This window comes from Heterodontus francisci, chromosome 2, assembly GCF_036365525.1.
Source record: "Heterodontus francisci isolate sHetFra1 chromosome 2, sHetFra1.hap1, whole genome shotgun sequence".
In the NCBI taxonomy this organism is placed as follows: Eukaryota; Metazoa; Chordata; class Chondrichthyes; order Heterodontiformes; family Heterodontidae; genus Heterodontus; species Heterodontus francisci.
The window spans coordinates 193,151,522-193,176,147 of record NC_090372.1 but is presented as its reverse complement, the minus strand read 5'-3'; the positions used below and the strand labels follow the sequence as shown (position 1 = coordinate 193,176,147).

General features: G+C 43.3%; 1 protein-coding gene across 2 annotated transcripts in view; it reads right to left on the bottom strand.

Moving 5' to 3' along the window:
* vipr2 (vasoactive intestinal peptide receptor 2) overlaps positions 1-24,626 on the bottom strand; it is a 168,542-nt gene that overhangs the window by 25,444 nt on the left and 118,472 nt on the right. For both annotated transcript variants that reach the window (XM_068014986.1, XM_068014987.1), the window contains 3 exons: positions 9,612-9,762; positions 9,457-9,517; positions 2,165-2,234 (listed from right to left, as the gene is read on the bottom strand). In XM_068014986.1, coding sequence (XP_067871087.1) covers positions 2,165-2,234; positions 9,457-9,517; positions 9,612-9,762 — 282 coding nt within the window. The remainder of the gene's footprint in view (positions 1-2,164; positions 2,235-9,456; positions 9,518-9,611; positions 9,763-24,626) is intronic.

Below are 24,626 nucleotides of genomic sequence, written 5' to 3'. Positions count from 1 at the left end.
GCAAGATGCCATCTTTGCAAAGCAGCTGGGGGATAATTGACAATTAAATTACTGGCTAGCACAGTAGTAAACAAGACATTGATGAGGGGTGCTCCTACAAGCTATGCTCAGCTTTCACTGTTCAATTGCTGCTGAAAGTTTGAAGAGGACTTTTGAGATACATTGGAAGACTTTCTAGACCACTTTGTCAAGACTTCATAACACTATCAACATTTATTCAGGAAATTCTCTGAGGACCTCACCTAAAGGGAGTGAATGCTGTGCTACTGTATCGTATTGGACACCTTCTTGGAGTCACCAGGAGAAAGGGAGTGCTTGGTCATCAGCACCTTGCTAAGATTTTCCCTTGGTCTGGGCATGAGACTGAGCAGAACAGCACAAGGCTGCTACAGGACAGAGGGACAGGAGGACAAGGTGGGTTCCTTCTCCCCTGCAGGTGCAGGACACCCCTCCTCCTTTGGACCTTCTCCACCAGGACCTTTGAGAAACTATGCATCCTCTCATTTGGTCCTGAGCCATCCTGAATAGGCCACTGTGTGTCAGCCAGCCCATTCCACACCTTCAGTGGAAGTGGGTATGTTGAGGTCACATATTCTGCTCCATGAAAATTGTGTTTAATGGTGTTTGATTACCAAACTTGCAGATTTCTCTGTTTTAGCATCTCCAGGCAATTTCAACTTACGGTAACCAGCAATTAGGACCAAAATTGCATGCTAAAACCAGACTTTCAAACAGGCATGTCTTATCACCACAGCGCCCAGTTAGCAATTGCTTTCACCCTTTCACCAGAACAACCCTCAATCTATTCTAGATGTTGGTTGAGGAATAAACATTGGTCAGGACACCAGGTGAATTTCCCTGTTCTTCAAATAGCACCATGGGCAATGTTCCATCAAATTTCGTGGGTCCGTAGCCATTCAGTAATCTGCAATGTACTACACAGTACAACAAACAGGCCGGGCACAGCCAGCGTTCTTTAAGATGTGCATGAGTGCAGTCTTGTAGCAATCTTAAAAGGACAGCGCAGTGCAACAAACAGGCCATGCACAGCAAAGAATAATTCGAGGTAACCTTGGCTATGGGTCTTTTATATCCACCTAAGAAAGCAGAAGGGGCCTTGGTTTAATATCTTACCTGAAAGGTGGTGCTTCTGACAGTGCAACTCTCCCTCTGCATTGCACCAGACTATCAACCTAGATTATGTGCTTAAATCTCATGGAACTGGATTTGAACCCCTAACTTTCTGGCCCAGAGGTGAGAGTGCTGATTTCAATCCTCTTATTTTCTAAATTGAACACATGATTTTCACTTTATCCATTCAGAAATGCTCACAAAGCAACTTCTTTTCATCACAAAGGTGGGGAGTGAATACAATGCAGGTCTTCAGAATGAAGAGGGGTATAGATCTCGCCTCTCATTATCATAAAGACATATTTCATGCATTCTCCTCTGTTCTGTAAATCAGCCAACACCAATATAACAAACAGCAAGCTCAATGAGAATAGCAAGATTTGTTAGCCTACACAGTTTTGGATATATAGAACAGATTATCTACAAAAGCAATTAATGTTATGGTTAAGCCCCTTGAAAACAAACTGGAGGAGTGCAATAGTAGATTATAAGGATTAGTATAAACATTCTTGATCAAATAACCTATGGAACTGTGTGGCTGTTGTGACCATGGTATTGCCATCTGTGGAAAGCAGTGCAACAGAGCTGAGTATTGCAGGACATCAGGATAGACATTAAATCTCACTTGGTCAGCTTTGGAAATGACGAAGACATTTTGCAGAAAATTCTCTCAGGTGATGGTATAAATTGATAAACTGTACAAAGAACAGGGTTGATAATTCAAATCCCCAATGCACACATTTTTCTGTTCTGGTGTACATTATCAACAACACATGCCCATGTTCCTGTCCCAGTGCGTCACAAATCATAGGTGATGGAAGGATGGTGTTAACCATTTTTGAGTAATTCTTAATTCATTGCACGTAATGCCGCTATACCTTAGGTAGATGGTAACAGTACAACAGCAAGATAAATATTTGTAATCATATTGATTTGCAAGCACATAAAACAATCAAAAGCACACACATTTGAGTTAGGAATCTTATAAAGGTATTCCCATTTGAAGAGGTACAGGCTTTTATTCATCACTTACTATGATAGATGCTAAAATTGGTCCTCTGATTATCCACCATGGAATGCTGTGGTCATTAGTATCCCAGCAGCTAAATTCAAAGAAGACATGTATTTTATACAGAACTGAACTACTGTAAAACTCAAAACAGTTGGAATTTACAAAATAAACAGGTTGTAAACGTTAGTCTACCTTGACAATTAACATTCACCCAACACCTCTTAGCCGACTCAGACCATATCAATGAATAGGTAACCTGAAAGATCTTTATTTTTAAAAAAAACACTCAATTAATATTTTGAACGTGCACTGTAATGAGAGCTCGTGAATGTTTCAGACATTTGAGTAAGTTGCTACCTCCGCCCAATGGATCACTTACCCATTATAGAATCCGTTGAGTTTCATAGTGTTGGCTTGAAAGGATTGTAAATTGGGCAGGATCTATAACAATTGGTCGATTCAGTCCGCCAGTTTACTATCCTGGGGTGAAATAGAATATTCACCCCATTGACTAGCTAACTTACTGAGCATTTCCCAAATTCTACACTACCATGCTGTTCCAAGCCACCAGAAAATTTATCAACTAGCAGTACCAGAAGAGGATTTTTATTCTATATTTATTCTGTTAAAAGAGCAGAAAAATCATTCACATCAAAAGGATAGAGAACATGAGAAGGGAATGGAAAGGGAGGGGAGTGACTTGGCCTCAGATGGGATAAATATCCATCCAATGTTCATTCCAAAATAGGGACTAGCTGTAAAGGCCATCATGTTGTACGTATGTCGAATACAAGTCTTGGACAAATAGCAAGCCAGTTCCACCCAGCTGAAAGATGGTGGAGAGGTGTTGAAGGAGGATGGTGTGGTGAGACCGCACCTGGAATACTGTGTGCAGTTTTGGTCTCCACATCCACAGAAAGGATATACTTGTACTGGAGGCGGTGCAGCAAAGATTTACTAAATTGGTCCCTGGGATGAGGGGGTTGTCCTATGATGAGAGGCTGAGTAAATTGGGCCGAGATTCTCTGGAGTTTAGAAGAATGAGAGGTGTTCGAATTGAGACATATAAGATTCTGAAAGGGCTTGATAAGGTAGAAGCTGAGAGATTGTTTCCGCCGGTCGGGGAATCTAGAACACGGCACAATCTCTGGATAAGGGGCCAATCATTCAGGAGATGAGGAGAAATTACCACACTCAAAGGGTTGTGAATCTTTGGAATTCTCTAACCCAGAGGGTTGTGGATGCTTCATCGTTGAATACATTTAAGGCTGGGATAGATAGATTTTTGGTCTCTCAGGGGATCAAGGGATATGGGGAGCAGGCAGGAAAGTGGAGTTGAAGCCCAAGATCAAACATGATAGTATTGAATGGCAGAGCAGGCTCGATGGGCCATAGGTCTACTTCTGCTCCTATTTCTTGTGTTCTTGTGTCAACTGCAGACAGGTTAAGAAGGATAAGGAAGAATAGTTTACCTTTCTCATAATCACATAGGATGCTTTTTTTAATATTAATTCTTGGGATGCAAGCGTCACTGACAGGCCAGCATTTGTTGCCCATCCCTAATTGCCCTTGAACTGAATGGCTTGCTAGGTCATTTCAGAGGGCAGTTAAGGGTCAACTGCATTACTGTGGGTCTGGAGTTACACGTAGGCCAGCAGATTGCTTCCCCTGAAGGACAATAGTGAACCAAATGGGTTTATTCGACAATCCAGTAATTTCATGATCATTATTAACAAGACTAGCATTTTATTCCAGATTTATTAATTGAATTTAAAATTTCCCCAGCCACTGTGGTGGGATTTGAACTCATGTCTCTGGACCATTACTCCAGGCCTCTGGATTACAAGCCCAATACACTACCACCATGCTACCATCCTCATTGTAAGTTTATTTTTAATATGTGCCACACCCAGCGAAAGATCGAGGGCCATGTTCAACTGTTGGCTGTCTGCTTCCTGCCGGGAAAGTGGGCAACCATCAGTTGACAAATGTGGTTTGGGGTGGGTGGGATGGGACCTTGGCCAACCCCATGGATGCCCAAGTCCTGCCTGATGCAACTTTCAAGCAGACCTGTAAATGGGAAACAGCATGCCCACCTGTACCAGATAGGAGGTAGGTTAAATATCTAAATCAGAGTCCTATGCCATTATAGGACCCCAAATGCAACTTTAAGTATTAGTGAAAAGATAGAGCCTCGTTCACACTCTACTCATTTGTATCTGGTGGTGAATAGCCTAACTAAAGGTCCTTAAAAGAGGCACAAAAGGGCCCCATACTCTTTGTTCTGTGAGGCCAGTGAATCCAGATAAATACTGGGGCCCATTCTCACACATCTCTGGGATCCAACTCCCCAACCTTCTTCCTTCTGAGGCCGGACTGCTGGCTGACTCATTGTGGGAGTTCACTGATTTCCCGCACGCCCACTTGGTGCCTGCAGCTTGCGACCTGCATTTTGGGCCTCCTGACACTGGCTTCAGGCAGGCAGCATGGCTGCCCCACCGACTTCTCTTCTGAGTTGGGCTGAGGTTGCCGCTGAGCCTCCCCTCCCCCACTATGATTTTCTGATGGCCCCCAAGCTAAGAGAACAATCGCAGCACCCATGGCTTCCATTTTAAACTTTCTAGTGCCTGAACTAAGCTATAAATTCATGTAAAAAAAGATAAATTATAGAAATTCTTATGAATAAAAGCTGGACAGATTCTTGGACATTATCCATCTGAAAAGCCAAAATAATACTTTGTTTAACCCTTTCACTAGTCTGAACCACCCCCTCTATTGGACTGTGAACTGACAGTGAAGGTGAAAATTAGAACCCCCTGCACCCCCACCCCATCCCTAAAAACATCAAGCTGAGATTTCACCTGTGGGACCTCTTTTCAAATCAAGCTAAGAAAGGAGTGAAGGTATCCTGTGTCCCAGCTTGACATCCTCAAAATACTGCTTCTTGATTTATCCCCTCCTGTGCCTAATACTTTTAGGAATGTTGCCTTTGGCCCTTTAGCTAGGTGTTGCTGATGTAAAGGTTGCTGCAAAGTTTTTATTACGGCATTAAATTATGGTTTTTGCGAATTTGTTTACTTTTTGTGGAGCCTGAAAAACATCACCATTATTGTACACCTGTCCACTTTCATATTTCTGTGCAAGTGAGAATGATGCCAATTGTCACCCACATGACATTTGGCCAATTAATGGAAGCACAAATGAATCCAGCTGTCAGGGAATTTTCTAGCTAAGGTAACAGTCGGAATTGAAATGTCTTTAGATTGGCTCACTGCATCAGAACAGACAGCTAATAAAATTTTAAAAAGGGAACATTCCTAACTTAGCAGACAGGGATGGCCTATTATGGCACCAACTTAGCAGCAGGGCTCGCCAGACGTTTCATTTGACCATCTTGAGTGAGATTGCCAGCTGATTTTTTTTTAACAATTTTATTCTAACAGACGAGCTGCTATGTCACTCGCAGTCAGTTGGATCTAACTGTTTTACAATGGCAGGAGCCTTTATGCCATGTAACACAGGCAAGGGACAGCTGTAGTTTAAACTGGCCACAAACAGCTGTAAATAAGCACAAATGCTCGACCTACACAGAGTTTAATGACTGTGGTGAGGGCTGCTTTCAGATTGCCAAATGCCTCTAAACCTTTGGCCTCAGGACAATCTGTATGTTTCTCCCATTACATTCTAATAACCTGCCATTGACCTCAGTGTGAAATTCTTGGCCTTTCTCTTTCTTAATCGGGACACTTTGAAGAGTTAAGCCTAAAGCATGATGTATAGTCTCATAACTTTTCTATTCAATAGATAGATTTCATTAGTTTAACTTAATTCACATCACCATTAATTTGTTGGTGCATAGGGAAACTTAGCTTTTGACAATCTAATAAAAGGTTTAAGTTTGACCAACAGTAACTCATCTTTCCAATGGCCTTCTAGATGCAACACTGAGTTCAAGAATTTCAGATCATTGCCACACCTTTTATTGTTCTGACAGCAGTTACCAGAGAGATACAGCACTGAAACAGGCCCTTCGGCCCACTGAGTCTGTACTGACCAACAACCACAGTTGCTGGCAATTATTCTGTTTTTGTCATTTTCAGCTCCTCTAGGTCCATCTTTTCTTTCTTTTATTGCACCATTACCGCCCGCTTTTGTCATTTAATCTCTCCTGCCTTCCACCCTATCACAGATCTTCCCTTCTGTTTGTTCCTCCTCTTCTCCCTTTCCCTGTCTCTGTACTTCCTGTTACATCTCAAACTCTTTTCCAGTTCTGATGATAGGTTACAGACATGAAGCATTAACTCCTCTTTCTCTCTCTCTACAGCTGCTGTCTGACCTGCATGAGTATTTCCAGCATTTTCTGTTCTTACTTCATGGGAACATAGGAACAGGAGGAGGCCATTTAGCCCTACGAGACTGTTCTGCCTTTCAATGAGATCATGTCTGATCAGTGAGCTAACTCCATATACCCACCTTTGCCCCAGATCCCTTAATAACTTCGGTGAACAAAAATCTATTTCAGTTTTAAAATTAACAATTCGTCTAGCATCAGTTGCTGTTTATGGGAGTGTTCCAAACTTCTAACTACATGTAGAAGTGTTTCCTAATTTCACTACAGAAAGAACAAAAGCAAAATACTGCAGACTCTGGAAATCTGAAATAAAAAACAGAAAATTCTGGAAATACTCAGCAGGTCAGGCAGCATCTGTGGAGAGAGATACAGAGTTAACATTTCAGGTCGGTGACCTTTCATCAGGATCCTGCCATTCACAACTCCTCTACTCACATCTTTTGTTTCTTTACTTGTCCCATTACCACTCCCTTTGGCCTTGCATCATGAAACTTTTTTCATTTAATCTCTCCTGTCTTCCACCCTATCATAGACCTTCCCTTTTTTCTTCATCCACCCTTTCTCCCTTTTCACTTGCTCAAAATCTATTAAATTTCTAAGCTTTCCTAGTTCTGATGAAAGGTCACAGACCTAAAATGTTAACTCTGTTTCTCATTCCACAGATGCTGCCAGACCTGCTGCATATTTCCAACATTTTCTGTTTTTATTTCATTCCTGAAAGATCTGACTCTATTCTTTAGACTATGTTCCTAGTCCTAGATTCCCCAACCAACGGAAATGGTTTCTTTCTATTTACCAAAACTGTTGTCCTTGATATCTTGAAAACTTCCATTCAATCACCCCTTTAAGGGCAATTAGGGATGGGCAACAAATGCTGGCCTTGCCCACATCCCATGAAAAGAATTAAAAAAATTAACCTACTAAATTTCAGTGAATACGACCCTAGTCTGTGAAACCTCTCCTTGTAATTTACCCTTGCAGTCCAGGATCATTCTGGTAAACCTAGGGCTGGATTTTACTAGCCGTCTGGCGTTGGGGATCGTGGCAGAGGGGCCCAGAAAATTCTACCCAGAGAGGCCTGCCACGACCCCCGATGCTGAGAAGGCCCCGCTGCATTTTACCTTTAAAAATGGCGTTGGCACCGGACACCATTGCCGGAGATGGAGAGGACGCTCCCCCCCCTCCCCCAACATCATTGGGGGCAGCCGCTCCGCCCCCTCCATTTAAATGAGCCATCGTCCGAAATTTCGCGGGGTCTCAGTGACGGCGGATCTGCGCGAGCGGACTGCCGAGATCAGTGCGGCTGCTGTGATTTGCGGCGCGCACATAAAATTTAGTCCCAATGCTGCACTCCCTCCTTAGCCAATATATCCTTCCTAAGTTGTGATGCACAGAACTGCACACAGTACTCCAGATGTGGTCTAATCAGGGCTTTGTATCGCTGCAGCATGACTTTTACCCCCTTATATTCTATTCCTCTTTATATAAAGGTTAACATTCCATTAGCCTTTCTGATTATTTTCTGTACCAGTTCATGACATTTTAGTGATCTATGTAACTGGACTCCAAAGTCTCTTTGAACCTACACTGTTTCTAGCTTTTCACCATTTAGAAAATACCTTGTTCTATCCTTTTTGGTCCAAAAAGTGGATCTCACATTTGTCTACATTTCAAGTCTCCTTATGTTCAGTTCCCATTGTGAGCCACATTGAGTGAGTACCAAGCAGAGGCTTTGGTTTCCCCTCCTTCCCCTGACCCCCAAACGGGCCATTCACTTAGAACCGTAGAAATGTTACAGCACAGAAAGAGGCCATTCAGACCGTTGTGTCTGCACTGGCTGAAAAAACTAGCCGCCCAACCTAATCGCACCTTGTGAAATTCCTAGTGCCTCTGGGGACTAGAGAGCCATGATGAAGAACTGGAAGAATATCAAGATAGCTTTACAGCCAACCTGGAATGATACAACTGAGGAATTGAGCTCAGCTCTGACTCAGCGATAGCATATGCACCCCTGAGTCAGAAAGTTGTGAATTCAAGTCCCACTCCAGAGACTTGAGCACCAGGCTAACACTCGAGTACAGCACTGTCAGAGGTGCTGTCTTTCGGATGACCCATTAAACTGAGGCCTGTACATCCGGTCACATGGACATAAATAATCCCCCAGCTCTATTTCGAAGAAGAGCAGGGGTGTTCTCCCTGGTGTCCTGGCCAACATTTATCCCTCAACCAACATCAGAAAATCATTGAAAAGAGAAGCAAAGTTAACGTTTCGGGTCAGTGACGAAGAAGGGTCACTGACCCGAAACGTTAACTCTGCTTCTCTTTCCACAGATGCTGCCAGACCTGCTGAGTGGTTCCAGCATTTCTTGTTTTTATTTCAGATTTCCAGCATCCGCAGTATTTTGCTTTTATATCAGAAAATCATTATCTCATTGCTATAATAAAAACAGAAAGTTCTGGCAATACTCAGCAGCTCCGGCAGCATTTGTGGAGAGACAAACAGAATTAGCATTTCAGGTCAATGACCTAGCATCAGAACTATCTGTATTTGTATTATCTCATTGCTGTTGGTGGGAACTTCCTGGCTGCCAGATTTCCTACATTACAACAGTGACTACACTTGAAAAGTAATTCATCGGCTGCAAAGAACTTTGGGATGCTCTATGATCAGGTAAGGTGCTATATAAATGCAAGTCTTTTACTGGGAGGCCAGCTGAAAGGGGTGGCGGCATTTGTATGAAAAGGGTTGTGCATCAGCACCCTCCTCTCTGCCTCCATCTTTCCTCCCCAACCAGGTGTCAGGCCTGGCGGATGAAGAAAAGATGATAAAAAAAACAAAAATGAAGAAATGTACCAGATATTTTGAAACATTTTGCTCAGACCAAAAAAAAAGGGTTTATGACTCAACCAGGAAACTGCCATTAATCAACATTTTTATTTTGCTAATACTGTTCATACTCACTCAATATCTTCTAAATAGATTCTTGTAATAGTCCAGATAATTGCGAAGATTGTTGGGATACCTGCAGAAAATATCATCCGGTCAATATAAGCTCGGAGGGATTTCTTTTGAAATCTGTTAATAATGTTTTCTGATCATCAAAAAAAAAGGCTTACCCCAGCCAATCAGCATGTAGAGAACAAAGTATTTATTTTCCGAGAAAAAGACCATGAGGAGTGTGTGCAGGTACAAACCTTCTACTAACAGCCAGTAGAAGTTGGCAATGATGAAGTACTGGAAGAAGACCAAGATAGCTTTACAGCCAACCTAGAATGAAACAACGGGAGGCATAGAGATCAACTATGATCAAGAGAAGAGGCTGTGTAAACATGTTGGCTAAGAATAGCATGGAAACTGCAGGACACTGCATACTTTCCAACATTACTTCAGTCACTAAGGATAAGAACCTTGCCAGTAGAGTGACTGTTGTCTGCAGAGATGCTTCATAGCTGAAGGTAGTCCCACAAGAAGACTTCTTACATGCATCTCTCAATTCCTTTATATGAAGTTGTAAATTGTAACTATTGACTTGTTGACTAGTCAGTCTAGTTCCACTGTTCAGTAACCAAACAATGTTAGCAGGAATAAAGAAATTCAAACATCAGCCTTTTAGGAACAGGTTATAACCAACATGTCCATCATATTTAATACATCTCAACCCAACTTTAAATATGTATTCTTGATATTTACACACTTTACCATGGAAAATAATTCATCTGGATAGTAAATAATTTTGCCAATATTCTGAATATTCTTGAACTCTTCAGCTTATGTCACTTTGAAGTTGCTTTTTCAAAGAACATAATGTCAACCTCTTTAATTTTTCCTCGTCACTATAATTTGCGATATTTGGAAAAAGTTTTATTGCTTATATCAGTACCACATCAAAGGCAATAATAGTTTTGCATTGGACCACTAACCCAACCACCAACAACTTTCATTTATATAGCAGCTTTAATGTAGTTAAACATCCCAAGGCACTTCACAGGAATATAGCAAATAAGATTTGGCACCAAGTCACATAAGGAGATATTAAGGCAGGTGATCAAAAGCTTGGTCAAAGAAGTAGGTTTAAAGGAATATCTCAAAGAAAGAGAGAAAGGTAGAGCGGTCGAGAGGCTTAGGGAAGGAATTCCAGAGCTTAGGGCCCAGTTAGCTGAAGGCGCATAGGATATTAAAATCAGGGATGCTCAAGAGTCAAGAATTGGAGGAGCGCAGAGATTAGATTAGATTAGATTAGAGATACAGCACTGAAACAGGCCCTTCGGCCCACCGAGTCTGTGCCGACCATCCACCACCCATTTACACTAATCCTACACTAATCCCATATTCCTACCAAACATCCCCACCTGTCCCTATATTTCCCTACCACCTACCTATACTAGTGACAATTTATAATGGCCAATTTACCTATCAACCTGCAAGTCTTTTGGCTTGTGGGAGGAAACCGGAGCACCCGGAGAAAACCCATGCAGACACAGGGAGAACTTGCAAACTCCACACAGGCAGTACCCAGAATCGAACCCGGGTCCCTGGAGCTGTGAGGCTGCAGTGCTAACCACTGCACCACTGTGCCGCCGTCTCAGAGGGTTCTGGGGCTGGAGGGGATTACAGAGATAGGGAGGGACAAGGGCATAGAGGGATTTGAAAACAGGTATGAGAACTTTAAAACCAAGACAATACCGGACTGGGAACCAGTGAGGGTCAGCAAGAAAGGGGGATAGGTGAATGGGACTTGTTGCGAGTTAGAACACGCGCAATAGAGTTTTGGATGACCTCAACGTTACAGGGGTGGAAGATGGGAGTACAGCCAGGAGAGCATTGGAATAGTCGAATCCAGAGGTAACAAAGGCACGAATTAGGCATGATTCCTGACACTCTAGTGTGAGGATGGGGTGATTCCTGACATTTTAGGTGTAAGGGTGGGGTGATTCCTGGCACTTTCGTGTGAAGTAGGTCTGATCATTGGAAGTCTAGCAAGGGTAATAATTCATTTTCCATTAATATAATCCAGAAAGATTTTACAGTTTTCCCTGGTCATTCACTGACAATGCAAATGGCAAAATGTGCTTGCTGTCCTGGTGAGGAAAAGTCTATTTCTTTGGTTTGGAGACACAGTAATGGTGAGGGTTGGGTGGGGGAGGGTGGGGTGGGGGGAGTGGGGGCAGGGTAACCCACTTAAAACTGTCACTGAGAGTGGGGACAGGGATTAGGAAAGATGTTTTTTCACACACAGAGACTAGCTGGAGCATGACATATGTCACATTAGAGTGACTGAGGCAGGAACTATTGCCTTTTTTAAGGGAGCTGGGAGTAAGTGACTGAAGCAGAGGGGTGTATAGGGCTATGGAGTGAGAGTGAGGCAATAGGATTTGGTTTGGAGTACTTTAGCAAAGATGCAGCACAGTTACCATTGACCAAATTGCCTCCTTCAAATGGTAAATCTCTTTGGTTTTAATCCCTTTACGCTGTGAAAGTGCAGCTCAGTGGCAAACATGTCAGCCTGGTACAACTAACACTCCATCTGATCTACAGAGGGATACAACTGGCTAGCTTAGGAGTGCACGAGACAACTATTCACTATGTTAAGTTTTTCAAAGATGAAGCAGTAACCTCAAGGGTGATCGGGGTCCTTTTTGTGGGAGGTATCCTGTTCCTTTAAAGCAATATTAATTACTCACAAAGACATTACACTAAAACTGTTTATGCATTTCTTTATGAACTTTGCCTTTGATTGGAGTGACCTTTCAATTTTCACTCACTAAGGGTTACCACTCAATTTGGCTTTGAATTGAACATTGCATAAACCCCACTGGCTGATCTCAAACTCTTGGTGCATAACTTAATCCCCATGCAATTTTTGACCATTAAAGGACAGGGGACCAGAAGGTAAGAATTCAACTCAGAATTCCAAACCCAGCGTTGTCAAATGACATTAATTCGGCTGTGACTCTACAAAAATAAATAAGGAGTAAGATGAGAGGATTTTGTTTAATGGAATACTACATTCCCAGCTAAGCCAGCTTGTATGTGACATCTGCTTGCCAGAATAAACAAACCCAAAAAATCTTGTATACAAGTAAACTTATCTCTGCAAATTTATAAAAGCGCAGCTGATGTTTAGTTATGTAGATATAATGCACATGTTACACAGCGGCACAGTGGTTAGCACCGCAGCCTCACAGCTCCAGCGACCCAGGTTCAATTCTGGGTACTGCCTGTGTGGAGTTTGCAAGTTCTCCCTGTGTCTGTGTGGGTTTCCTCTGGGTGCCCTGGTTTCCTCCCACAAGCCAAAGACTTGCAGGTTGATAGGTAAATTGGTCATTAGCAATTGCCCCTAGTATAGGTAGGTGGTAGGGAAATATAGGGACAGGTGGCGATGTTTGGTAGGAATATGGGATTAGTGTAGGATTAGTATAAATGGGTGGTTGATGGTCGGCACAGACTCGGTGGGCTGAAGGGCCTGTTTCAGTACTGTATCTCTAAACTAAACTAAACACCATTTCAGTTATACTAAGTGACACGTGTTGGCTCAGTGTTTTTATGGGGTCCAGATTTTTTGGCTCTTCTTGGTCACCAGCTTGGTCACTGGGCTTCTTTCTAACCCCATTTCCCTTTGACTCTCCCAGGTTCTTTCACAGTTCTGCTTTCAATCTATGACCATCAGAACGGTAGTGGTATTGGGGGCTAGTCTCCTCAGACCTTCTCCTGCTTGGCCACTGTAACCTTGAAGGAGGAGCAGTAAAACCCCATTTGTACGCTTAGGTTATGGTGCTGCAGCGGTCATGGATATCACCAAGCAGCTACAGAGCATTCTGGAGGGCGAGGGTGCACAGCCAGAGGTCGTGGTCCACATTGGTACCAACGATATAGGAAGAAAGAGGAATGTGGTCCTGCAGGCTGAGGTTAGGGAGTTAGGAAAGAGATTAGCAAGCAGGACCTCAAAGATAGTTTTCTCCGGATTACTCCCAAGGCCACGTGTTAGTGAGCATAGAAATAGGAGAATACACCAGATGAATGCGTGGCTGGAGAGATGGTGCAGGAGGGAGGGCTTCAGATTTCTGTGGCATTGGGACTGATTCTGGGGAAGGTGGGACCTGTACAAGCCGGACGGTCTACACCTGAAAAGGACTGGGACAAATATCCTTGCAGGAAGGTTTGCTAGTGCTGTTGGGGCTGGTTTAAACTAGTTTGGCAGGGGGATGGGAACCTGAGGGCTGTTTCAGATTGGACAATTTCAGGGTAGGGAACGGGAGGCAGAAAATTAGTGAGTGACTCTGAAAGACAGAAGAAGCAAAGGTTAAAAAGTGTGCAGCACTGGAATTTGGCAGTTAAAAGGTGTTTATTTAAATGCAAGGAGTATAGTAAGCAAAGCCGATGAGCTGAGGGTACAGGCAGCCACATGGCAACACGATATCATTGCTATAACGGAAACTTGGCTTTAAGAGGGGCAAGAATTTCAGCTCAACATCCCTGGATATAGACTTTTCAGGCGGGATAGACAGGGGGATAAAAAAGGAGGGGGTGTAGCATTATTGGTTAAGGAATCAATAACAGCTGTGAGGAGGGATGATATGCTAAATGAATCATCAAATGAGGCCATAGGGTTGAGCTCAGAAATAAAAAAGGGGCACCCACACTACTAGGAGTGTACCATGGACCCCTAAATAGTGAGAGGGAGATAGAAGAATATGTAAGCAAATTTCTGAGTGCGAAAACTATAGGGCAATAATAGTTAGGGATTTCAACTACCCTAATATCAATTGGGTGCAAACAATGTGAAGGGCACAGAGGGAACAAAATTCTTGAACTGCATTCAAGAGAAATTTTTTAGCCAGCATATAACAAGCCCCAACGAGATGGGGGTGGGGGGGGGGGGGTGGTGAGGAGTGGAAATTCTAGATTTAGTCTTCGGTAATGGAGCAAGTGGATGAAGTAGCAGTGGGTGAACATTTTGAAGATAGTGACCGTAATAGTTAGTTTTAGCATAATCATGGAAAAGGACAAAGATAAAACACGAGTAAAAGTTCTAAATTGGGGGGAAGGTAAATTTTACGAAACAGAGAGGTGACCTGGTGAAAGTGGACTGGATACAGCGACATGAAGGAAAATCTGTGGTAAACCAGTGGGCGGCTTTCTACAGGCACAGTGTAGGCAGGTCCCCACAAAGATAAAGGGCGGTACAGCTAAATCTAGAGCCCCCGGTTATCTAGAAGCTTACAGGGCAAGTTAAAGCAGAAAAAGCAAGCTTATGACGATCACAAATAACTTAATACTTTAGAAAGCCTAGAGGAGTATAAAAAGTGCAGGGGTGAAGTAAAAAAGGAAATTAGAAAAGCAAAGAGAGGACATGTAAAATTATTGGCAGGTAAAATCCAGGAAAACCTGAAGATGTTTTATCAGTACATTAAGAGCAAGAGGATAACTAAGGAAAGGGTAGAGCCTTTCAGAGATGTACAAAGGAACTTATGCATGGATGCAAAAGATGTGGGCAAGGTTCTTAATGAGTTTTTGTCTCTGTCTTCACAAAGGAAAAGGATGATGCAGACATTGCAGTAAAAGAGGAGGAGTGTAAAATATTAGAGGCGATAAGCATAATGAGAGAGGAAGTACTAGACGGTTTGACATCCTTGAAAGTGGATAAATCGCCAGGGCCAGATGAATTCCATCCCAGGTTGTTAAAGGAAGTCAGGGAGGAAATAGTGAATGCACTGAGGATAATCTTCAAATCCTCACTGGTAAGAACATTTTTTGATTGTGTAAGATGTATAAGGTCTCTACCAGTTGTCTTCCTTTATGCTGAAGAGTTGCGAGGGGTTTGCCTTTTACTTGCAGTTGTGTCCTACCTGGACCATGCAACTATATATCTGACAGTTGCAGGTAATGTCTCTTCAATTAAAGCTCTTGGTCAGACAATACCGTGATGCTAGCCCTTGTGTCAAGCTTAAAATCTGTGAGGTGTCCATTCACGTAGATGTTTGCTGTCCAGAAATCTTGGTCTGGATTACTCATTTCTCCCATGAACTCTCCTGGTTCTTTCTCTTGTGGCCATTGCTGTACTTGATTCACTGCTCTTTGCCTGGTGGTCTTGTGCTTTGTACCTTTAAGTGAAGCAATTTTGCTGTGGTACATCTTCCCATAGTTTCCAGTTTTTTGACACTTAAAACACTCAGCTTCACTTACTGGGCGCTGCTCTCATCTGTGGGTCTTCTTGACTCCACAATATTGTCAAGGTTTTCTTATGTCATGCGCCTTCTCACCTGTATGTTTTTTCTGTTCCTCAAAGTGTTTCCCTGGCTTTGGCTTAACCAGTTGGATGGGCATTGGACTCCTTCTCATCCACGTCTTCAGTTCGCAGGATGTTCTTATTCTATTTGCGAACTTCAGCCTGTCTTACAATTTGAATGGCCTTTTCCAGTGTAAGGTCTTCCTTGGATTGCAACAGGTCTGACAAGGATTTGTCTGCTATGCCAACAACTATCCTGTCTCTGATTAGTTCTGCCTTTAATTCGTCGTATTTGCAATCTTCTGCCAATCTATACAGGTCATTAATATAGGAGTCTATAGATTCACCAATCATCTATGTCTGCTTATTAAATTTGGCTTTTTCCAATCTTTAATACATGTTTTAGGGTGATCTCCTTTCTTTAAGAAATTCTGCTTGTTTGTTTTTTCAGGCTTGGTTACTTTAATGGAGGTGGCCCAGCTGTTTAAGAGTTCCCTGCTGTTTTAAGAAGCTTTTTTTCGGGTTTTCCCCTTTGTTTGAGAAGTTCACTTTGTTTTTTTTCTCAGGCTTGCTTGACTTAATGGAGGGTTTGTAAACCGATCCAAGATTGTTGGTATCGTGACTCACCCAATTGCTGGATTTAACTTGCAGGTCACCACGCTTCAGTAGTGTAACCAGTATTTCTGTGCTCTGACTCACCAGAGCTATGGAGCTCTTCACAGCCTCTTCTGTAGGTAAGTAGTTTTCTTACTGTACCAGGCCAGTATTTATCTTGAAACTTCTTTGTGGTTCACCTGGTGTTTCTTCCAAAGGTAAGGAGATCTTCAAATTTGCCTGGTCGCTTTCACCACTGTTTTACTGTTGTTTTGTTGCTGCCACCCTATTGGCTTAGTTGTATTTATATTAGTAGCATAATAGGGCATTCTAGAAAAAGTCAGACTCCGGTAAAAGTTAACTAACAACTCTTTATTATTTAGTCACTATATTCACTCTCCGCAAGGCACCTAAGCTAGCATCCTTTGTGCTGCCATACCTCCTTCTTCGCAAGCTTATCTCATGTGACTGTTACATCATCGCTCTTAGAGTGAGAGAAGTCTCTCACTGTCTTCGGTATTACATTCTTACATTCTTATACTACACCCTCTAAGGTAAGTATAGCCTTCCTTAAGTGAGGATTCCATGTTCCCCTTCAATTCACACACCATCCTGACTTGGCTATGTATCGGTGTTCCTTCATCATTGCATCATTCTGGAACTCCACCACACTGAGTGCAGTGACACAAGAAGGCTGCCCACCAACCACCTTCTTAATGGCAACTAGGGATGGCCAGTAAATGTTGGCCTTGCTAGCGACACCCATATCCTAAGAATGAATAATATAAAGAATGATTTTGCCTGTACAGTGGAACCAATCCAAGTGGAACTAAATGCTAGACAATAAACTGAAGCTAGGCGACTCATGCAGAAACCATAGGGCTTGAAAAATGAATCCAGCGGGAGAAAGCAGGCAGACAAAAGGACCAGACAATAAGAATCTACAAAGCCAAGTTACACTTGTCAAACTATAGACAGGTTTCGCCTGCTTTAAAGTAATTCAGGTTAGTTCCATTACCATTTTATCTAGTCTATGGGTTTGAAGCTGGGACAGTGAGGCTTAATTTGACACATGAAGACACATGATGCAAGTTTGAGAACAAATTATTTGTAGGTAACTTGGATGTATTCAAACCCTGATATCATATGATTATTTACTCCATAAATAAATCATGAATTATAGAATCATCGAAACTTACAGCACAGAAGGAAGTCATTTGGCCCATCATGCCTGTGCTAGCTCTTTGAAAGAGCAGTCGTGCTTAGTCCAACTCCCCTGCTTTTTGCATGTAATCCTGTAAGTTCCTCATCCTCCAGTACTTGTCCAACTCCCTTTTAAAATTATTTATGGGATCAGCTTCCACCACCTCTTCAGGTAGAGTGTTCCAGATCCTGACAACTCTGAGTGAAAAAAAATTCTCCTCACCCCTCCTCTAAATCCTTTGCCAATGAATTTAAATCTATGACCTCTGGTTATTGACCCACTCACCAAAGGGAATAATTTTTCTGTATCTACTCTATCAAACCCTCTCATCATTTTGTCAACTTCTATTTGGTCACCTCTTAACCTCTAAGTTCCAAGGAGAACAGTCCTAACTTAGCCAACTTCTCCTCACAACTGAAGTCCCTCATCCCTGATAACATTCTGATAGACCTCCTCTGTACCCTTCCTAATGGGTAAATCTTTCCTTGGACTGTCACCTTTCAGGATTTGGGTATATGGACACAAAGGTCTCTCTGCTCATTCACACTTTTAAAAATCATGCCAATTACAGTATACTGCCTTTCCAGAATAGTACTTCCAAAGTGCATCACTTCACACTTGGCCTTGACAACACATCCCTCAATACCCTCGTCTAGCAAAAATTCACTGATCTCAAATTTAAGATGATTAATTGAGCTAGCATCAACTGCTTTATATGGGTGAGGGTTTCCACACTTTTACCATCCTTTACATGAGGAAGTGTTTCCCAATTTCCCTCCTGAATGGTCGAGCTTGCTTTTAATGTCATGTCCCCTTGTCCTAGACTCTGCCATCAGCAGAAAACGTTTCTGTCTATATACTCTACCATTTCCTTTCAAAATTCTCAAACCCTGAATCAAATCACCACTTAATCTTCTATATTCCATGGAATACAAATCTAATCGATATGACTACACTGTCACGAAGCGCGCTATGCCGAATGATGATTTTATTTTATTCACCGGCTAGAAACCTAAATTAAATTTGAAAAAAGGAATAAAGGAACAGATAAACTGCTAACAGCTAAAAGGGCCACTGCAATTTGCATCACTATATCCTACATTCCAATGCGTCGAGGTGGAAACAAGTGTATTCTCAGTCCCCAGCAAGAGCAATGACTTGGGAATTTTGAATGAACACCTGTCCTGTCCCCATTAACAGAACATTAAGGCAGTCACTTGGGCCATTAAACTGGTGGAGACGAACCACCTTCGCTTGAACAATGGGACCCTAGTTGAGAGAAGTGAATTCCTAGACATGAATTGATTAAGTTGTAAGAGGAAATACACACTGGGTGACGGTCATATGACAGGCACACCATCTGTGTGTTTAAGCTCGTTTTTCTCTCTCTGCAGACCAGACAAGCAACTAGCCAGCGAAGACCCAAGTAGGGACGCCCCTTTCTCTCTCCAGTCCACCTTACAAGCTTCGAGCCCCGCCTGCTGACTGGAACCACCTGGTCCTATCACTGCTACAGACAGAGACCCCGAGAAGGAAATACTGCGGCAGTAAGACCCAGTAAACCTACCGCTGTGAGTGCGGGTGAACTTAACAAAATCCTTGAGTGTTACCAGAATTTTGTGTCCAAAGGAAAAGTGACCCCATACCCCTCAAGTGAGGCAAGCAAGCCCAAGGTTATACTCAGGGATACAGGGGCCACCCAATCCCTGCTGTTGGGAAAAGGCATAACCTTTCCCCCCCAGAGAGTGTATTGAATGCCAGAGTATTATTAAATGGTATCGGGGAAAGGTATATGCCCATATCTTTACAGCGGGTGCACCTGGAGTGCGACCTTGTTTCAGGGCTGGTAACCATGGGGGTTGTCCCTACTTTATCTGTGGACAGGATCGACTTGATCCTTGGTAATGATCTGGCGGCGGCGAAGGTGGTAGCTTCCCCAGTAGTCTTAGAAAGACCTAAAGAGGTCAGGGAGACAAAGCAGTTACAGGAGAAGGTCTTCAGCAATTTTCCTAACTGTGTAGTGACCTGGTCCAGAGTCAAACAAGCTCCATCAGAGGAGGCTGAACTGGCACTGCAGACAGATGATTCTACTGTCTCATTATCCAAAACCTTCTTTGGGAATTTAGAGGAACCAAAGGAAGTGTTCAGCAGGTCTTCCTTGGTTGAGGCACGGCAAGCTGACCCAGTGTTAAAAAAGTTTGCAAGCTGAAGCAAAGGAAGTTCCAGAGTGCAACTATTTAAAGAATGAGGTGCTGATGAGGAGGTGGAGACCTCCTCACAGAACTGCAGACGAAGAGTGGACAGTGGTTCACCAGGTAGTGGTGCCGTTGAGGTACTGTAGGGAAATATTGAGAATAGCCCATGAACCTGCAATGGCTGGACATGTCAATATCCGAAAAACCCAAGCCCGCGTAAAGCAGCATTTTGACTGGCCAGAACTCCACAAAGATGTGGTGGAGTTCCGTAAAACTTGCCACATGTGCCAGGTTGTCAGGTTGTGGGAAAGCCCCAACCTGCAATAAAACCTGCACCCCTTATTCCCATAATAATAAAAGCAAAATACTGCGGATGCTGGAAATCTGAAATAAAAACAAGAAATGCTGGAACCACTCAGCAGGTCTGGCAGCATCTATGGAAAGAGAAGCAGAGTTAACGTTTCGGGTCAGTGACCCTTCATTGGAACCTTATGTTCCGAAGAAGGGTCACTGACCCGAAACGTTAACTCTGCTTCTCTTTCCATAGATGCTGCCAGACCTGCTGAGTGGTTCCAGCATTTCTTGTTTTTATTACCCCTTATTCCCATACCGGCTTTTGGGGAGCCATTCAGCAGAGTGCTGGTGGATCGTGTGGGGTCCCTGCCAAAAGCAGAAGGGGGGCTACAAGTATCTTCTCACCATTATGGATGTGGCTACCCGATTTCCAGAGGCCACTCCCCTAAGAACGATCTCTGCCAAGGTAGTTTTGGAGGGGCTAACCTAATTCTTCACCTGACATGGGCTGCCTGATGAGATCCAGATTGATCAGGGCACGAATTTTATGTCCGGTATTCTTTAAAAAGGTCATGGGTAATCTGGGCATAACCCAGTTAAAGTCCTCAGCCTCCCACTCACAGTCACAAGGGGCATCAGACCCTAAAGACGATGATTAGGGCATACTGCTATGAGCACCCCCAGGACTTGGACAAAGGGCTGGGATTTCTTCTGTTTGCTACCAGAGACTCACCCAATGAGTCCACTGGCTTTAGTCCTTTTGAATTAGTTTATGGGCATAAGGTGACAGGTCCTGTTAAACTAATCAAGGAGAGGTTTTTGGGACACAGAGATGAGACTTCCTTGTTAGACTACAACTCCATTTCCGGGAACGGCTCACAAGAGCGTGTGCAGTGGCTCAGGAACACCTAAAAACCTCCCAGACAGCTATGAAAAAGCAGGCAGATAAACATGCCAAGGCCAGAACATTTCAGCCCAGAGACCATTTGTTAGTGCTGTTACCAATACAGGGAGAACCACTGAAATACAGTTGCCTGTACAGACAGAGTAGTAAAGAGGATTAGCAAGATGAATTATTTAATTGACATCCCAGACCGTAGAAAAATACAAAGGCTGTGCTCCATCAATATGTTAAAGCAGTATCATAGCCGGGAATGGGACAACCAAGCACAGGTCTGTCAGGCAGTCAGGAAAGAGGAGGATGAAAGGGACAGAGAGGATGAGTTAGAGGGAGGCCTGGAGGATTCCCAAATCGAACCCCCTACCATCCGGTTAGCTAACATTGAAATGTTAGGGAAATTAGACACCACTAATTAATCTAATTTGGCAGGGGGACGGGATACAGAGTGGAGGTACAGTAGGGGGTGATGCACAGTCAAATATAGAAGAGAAACTGAGTCAGTCTGGAAGGCAGAGCAAATATAAACCTGTTAAGGCACAAGTGAATTGCACCTATTTTAACGCAAGGAGTCTTACTAGTAAGGCAGATGAATTGAGGACGTTGATTAACACATGGGAAAATGAAATTATTGCTATCACAGAGACATGGTTGAGGGAGGGGAAGGACTGGCAGCTCAATATTCCAGGGTATAGAATATTCAGGCATGACAGGAGAGGGGGTAAAAGAGGTGGCATTGCACTGTTGATCAAGGAGTCAATTACTGCAGTAAGGAGGGATGATATCTTAGAAGGTTCCTCAAATTAGGCCATATGGGTAGAACTTAAAAACAAAAAGGGGCAATCACTTGGCTGGGAGTGTACTACAGGACTCCAGTCAGGGAGAGATAGAGGAGCAGATATGGCGGCAAATCTCAGAGAGGTGTAAAAATAATAGGGTAATAATAGTAGGGGATTTCAACTTCCCCAATATCAACTGGGATAGTCTTAGTGCAAAAGGCTTGAAGGAGGCGGAATTCTTAAAATGCATACAGGAGAGCTTTTTGAGTCAGTACGTAGAAAGTCCTACAAGAGAAGGGGCGGTATTGGACCTAATCCTAGGGAATGAAACCGGACAAGTGGTAGAAGTATCAGTGGGGGAGCATTTCGGGGATAGTGACCAAAACTCTATAAGATTTAAGGTAGTTATGGAAAAGGGCAAAGATGGACCAGAAATAAAGGTACTAAACTGGGGGAAGGCCGATTTCAATATGAAAAAATAGGATCTGGGCAAAGTGGACTGGGAGCAGCTATTTGTAGGAAAGTCTACATCAGACCAGTGGGAGTCATTCAAAGAGGAAATAGTGAGCGTTAAGGGCCAACATGTTCCTGTAAAGGTGAAGGGTAGGGCCAACAAGTCCAGGGAACCCTGGATGTCAAGGGATATAGAGGATTGCATAAGGAAAAAAAAAGGAGGCTTTTGGCAGACTCAGAGCGCTGAAAACAGTGGAGGACCTAGAGCAGTATAGAAAGTGTAGGAGGGTACTTATAAAAAGTAATTAGGAGAGTGAAGAGGGGGACATGAAAAAACACTTGTGGGCAAGATAAAGGAAATTCCCAAGGCATTTTATAAGTATATTAAATGCAAGAGGATAACCAGGGAAAGAGTAGGGCCCATTAGGGACCAAAGGGGCAATCTGTGCGTGGAGCTGGAGGACAGAGGTGAGGTTTTAAATGATTACTTTTCATCTGTGTTCACTATGGAGAAGGATGATGTAGGTGTAGAGATCAGGGAGGTGGATTGTGATATACTTGAATAAATTAGCATTGAAAGGGAGGAAGTATTATTTGTTTTAGCCGGCTTAAAAGTGGATAAAACCCCAGGCCCAGATGAAATGTATCCCAGGCTGTTATGTGAGGCAAGGGAGGAGATAGCAGGGGCTCTGACATAAATTTTCAAATCCTCTCTGGCCACAGGAGAGGTACTAGAGGACTGGAGGACTGTGAATGTGGTACCATTATTCAAGAAGGGTAGCAGGGATAAACCAGGTAATTACAGGCCGGTGAGTCTAACATCAGTGGTAGGGAAACTATTGGAAAATATTGAGGGACAGGATTAATCTCCACTCGGAGAGGTAGGGATTAATCAGTGATAGCCAGCATGGCTTTGTCTGGGGGAGATCATGTCTCACAAACTTGATTGAATTTTTCGAGGAGGTGACTAGATGTGTAGATGAGGGTAAAGCAGTTGATGTAGTCTACATGGACTTCAGTAAGGCTTTTGATAAGGTCCCGCATGGGAGATTGGTTAAGAAGGTAAGAGCCCATGGGATCCAGGGCAATTTGGCAAATTGAATCCAAAATTAGCTTCATGGCAGGAGGCAGAGGGTGATGGTCGAGGGTTGTTTTTGTGAGTGGAAGCCTGTGACCAGTGGTGTACTGCAGGGATCAGTGTTGGGACCCATGCTGTTTGTAGTGTACATTAATGATTTAGACATGAATATAGGAGGTATGATCAATAAGTTCGCAGATGACACGAAGATTGGTGGTGTCGTAAATAGCGAGGAGGAAAGCCTTAGATTGCAGGACAATATAGATGGGCTGGTAAGATGGGCGGAGCAGTGGCAAATGGAATTTAATTCTGAGAAGCGTGAGGTGATGCATTTTAGGAGGACTAACAAGTCAAGGGAATATACAATGGATGGTAGGACCCTAGGAAGTAGAGGGTCAGAAGGACCTTGGTGTACTTGTCCATCGGTCACTGAAGGCAGCAGCACAGGTAGGTAAGGTGGTTAGGGAGGCATATGGGATTTTGCCTTTATTAGCCAAGACACAGAATATAAGAGCAGGGTGGCTATGATGGAGCTGTATAAAACGCTAGTTAGGTCACAGCTGGAGTATTGTGTACAGTTCTGGTCACCATACTATAGGAAGGATGTGATTACACCAGAAAGGGTGCAGAGGAGATTCACCAGGATGTGGCCTGGGCTGGGGTATTTCAGCTATGAAGAGAGATTGGAAAGGCTAGGGTTCTTTTCCTTAGAGCAGAGAAGGCTGAAGGGGGACCTGATTGAGGTATACAAAATTATGAGGGACATTGATAGGTTGGATAGGAAGAAACTTTTATCCTTGGTGGAGGGGTCAATAACCAGGGGGCATAGATTTAAGGTAAGGGGCAGGAGGTTTAGAGGAGATTTGAGGAAAAATATTTTCACCCAGAGGGTGGTTGGAATCTGGAATGCACTGCCTGAAGGGGTGGTAGAGGCAGGAACTGTCACGACATTTAAGAAGTATTTAGATGAGCACTTGAAGTGTCATAGCATACAAGGCTACGGGCCAAGTGCTGGAAAAAGGGATTAGAACAGTTATGGCTTGATGGCCGGTAGAGACACGATGGGCCAAAGGGCCTGTTTCTGTGCTGTATAACTCTCTGACTCTATGACTCTATTTAAACATAGACCAGAGTGACCTAACAAGGCTGCTCACAGCATTTAAAGAGATCTGCAGGGACAAACCAGGGTGTACAATTCCTGCCCCACTCGATGTGGATGTAGGAAAGATCCCTGCCATAAAACAAAATCCCTATTGCCTAGGTCCTGGAAAACTGACCCAGGTTTGGGAGGAAATTCAATATATGCTGGAGCACAAGTTGATTGAGCCCAAGCCCGATGGCTCATCAAGGCTCTGTATTGATTACAGGGAGGTTAATGCAGTGAGCAGAGCTGATTCCTACCCAATTCCC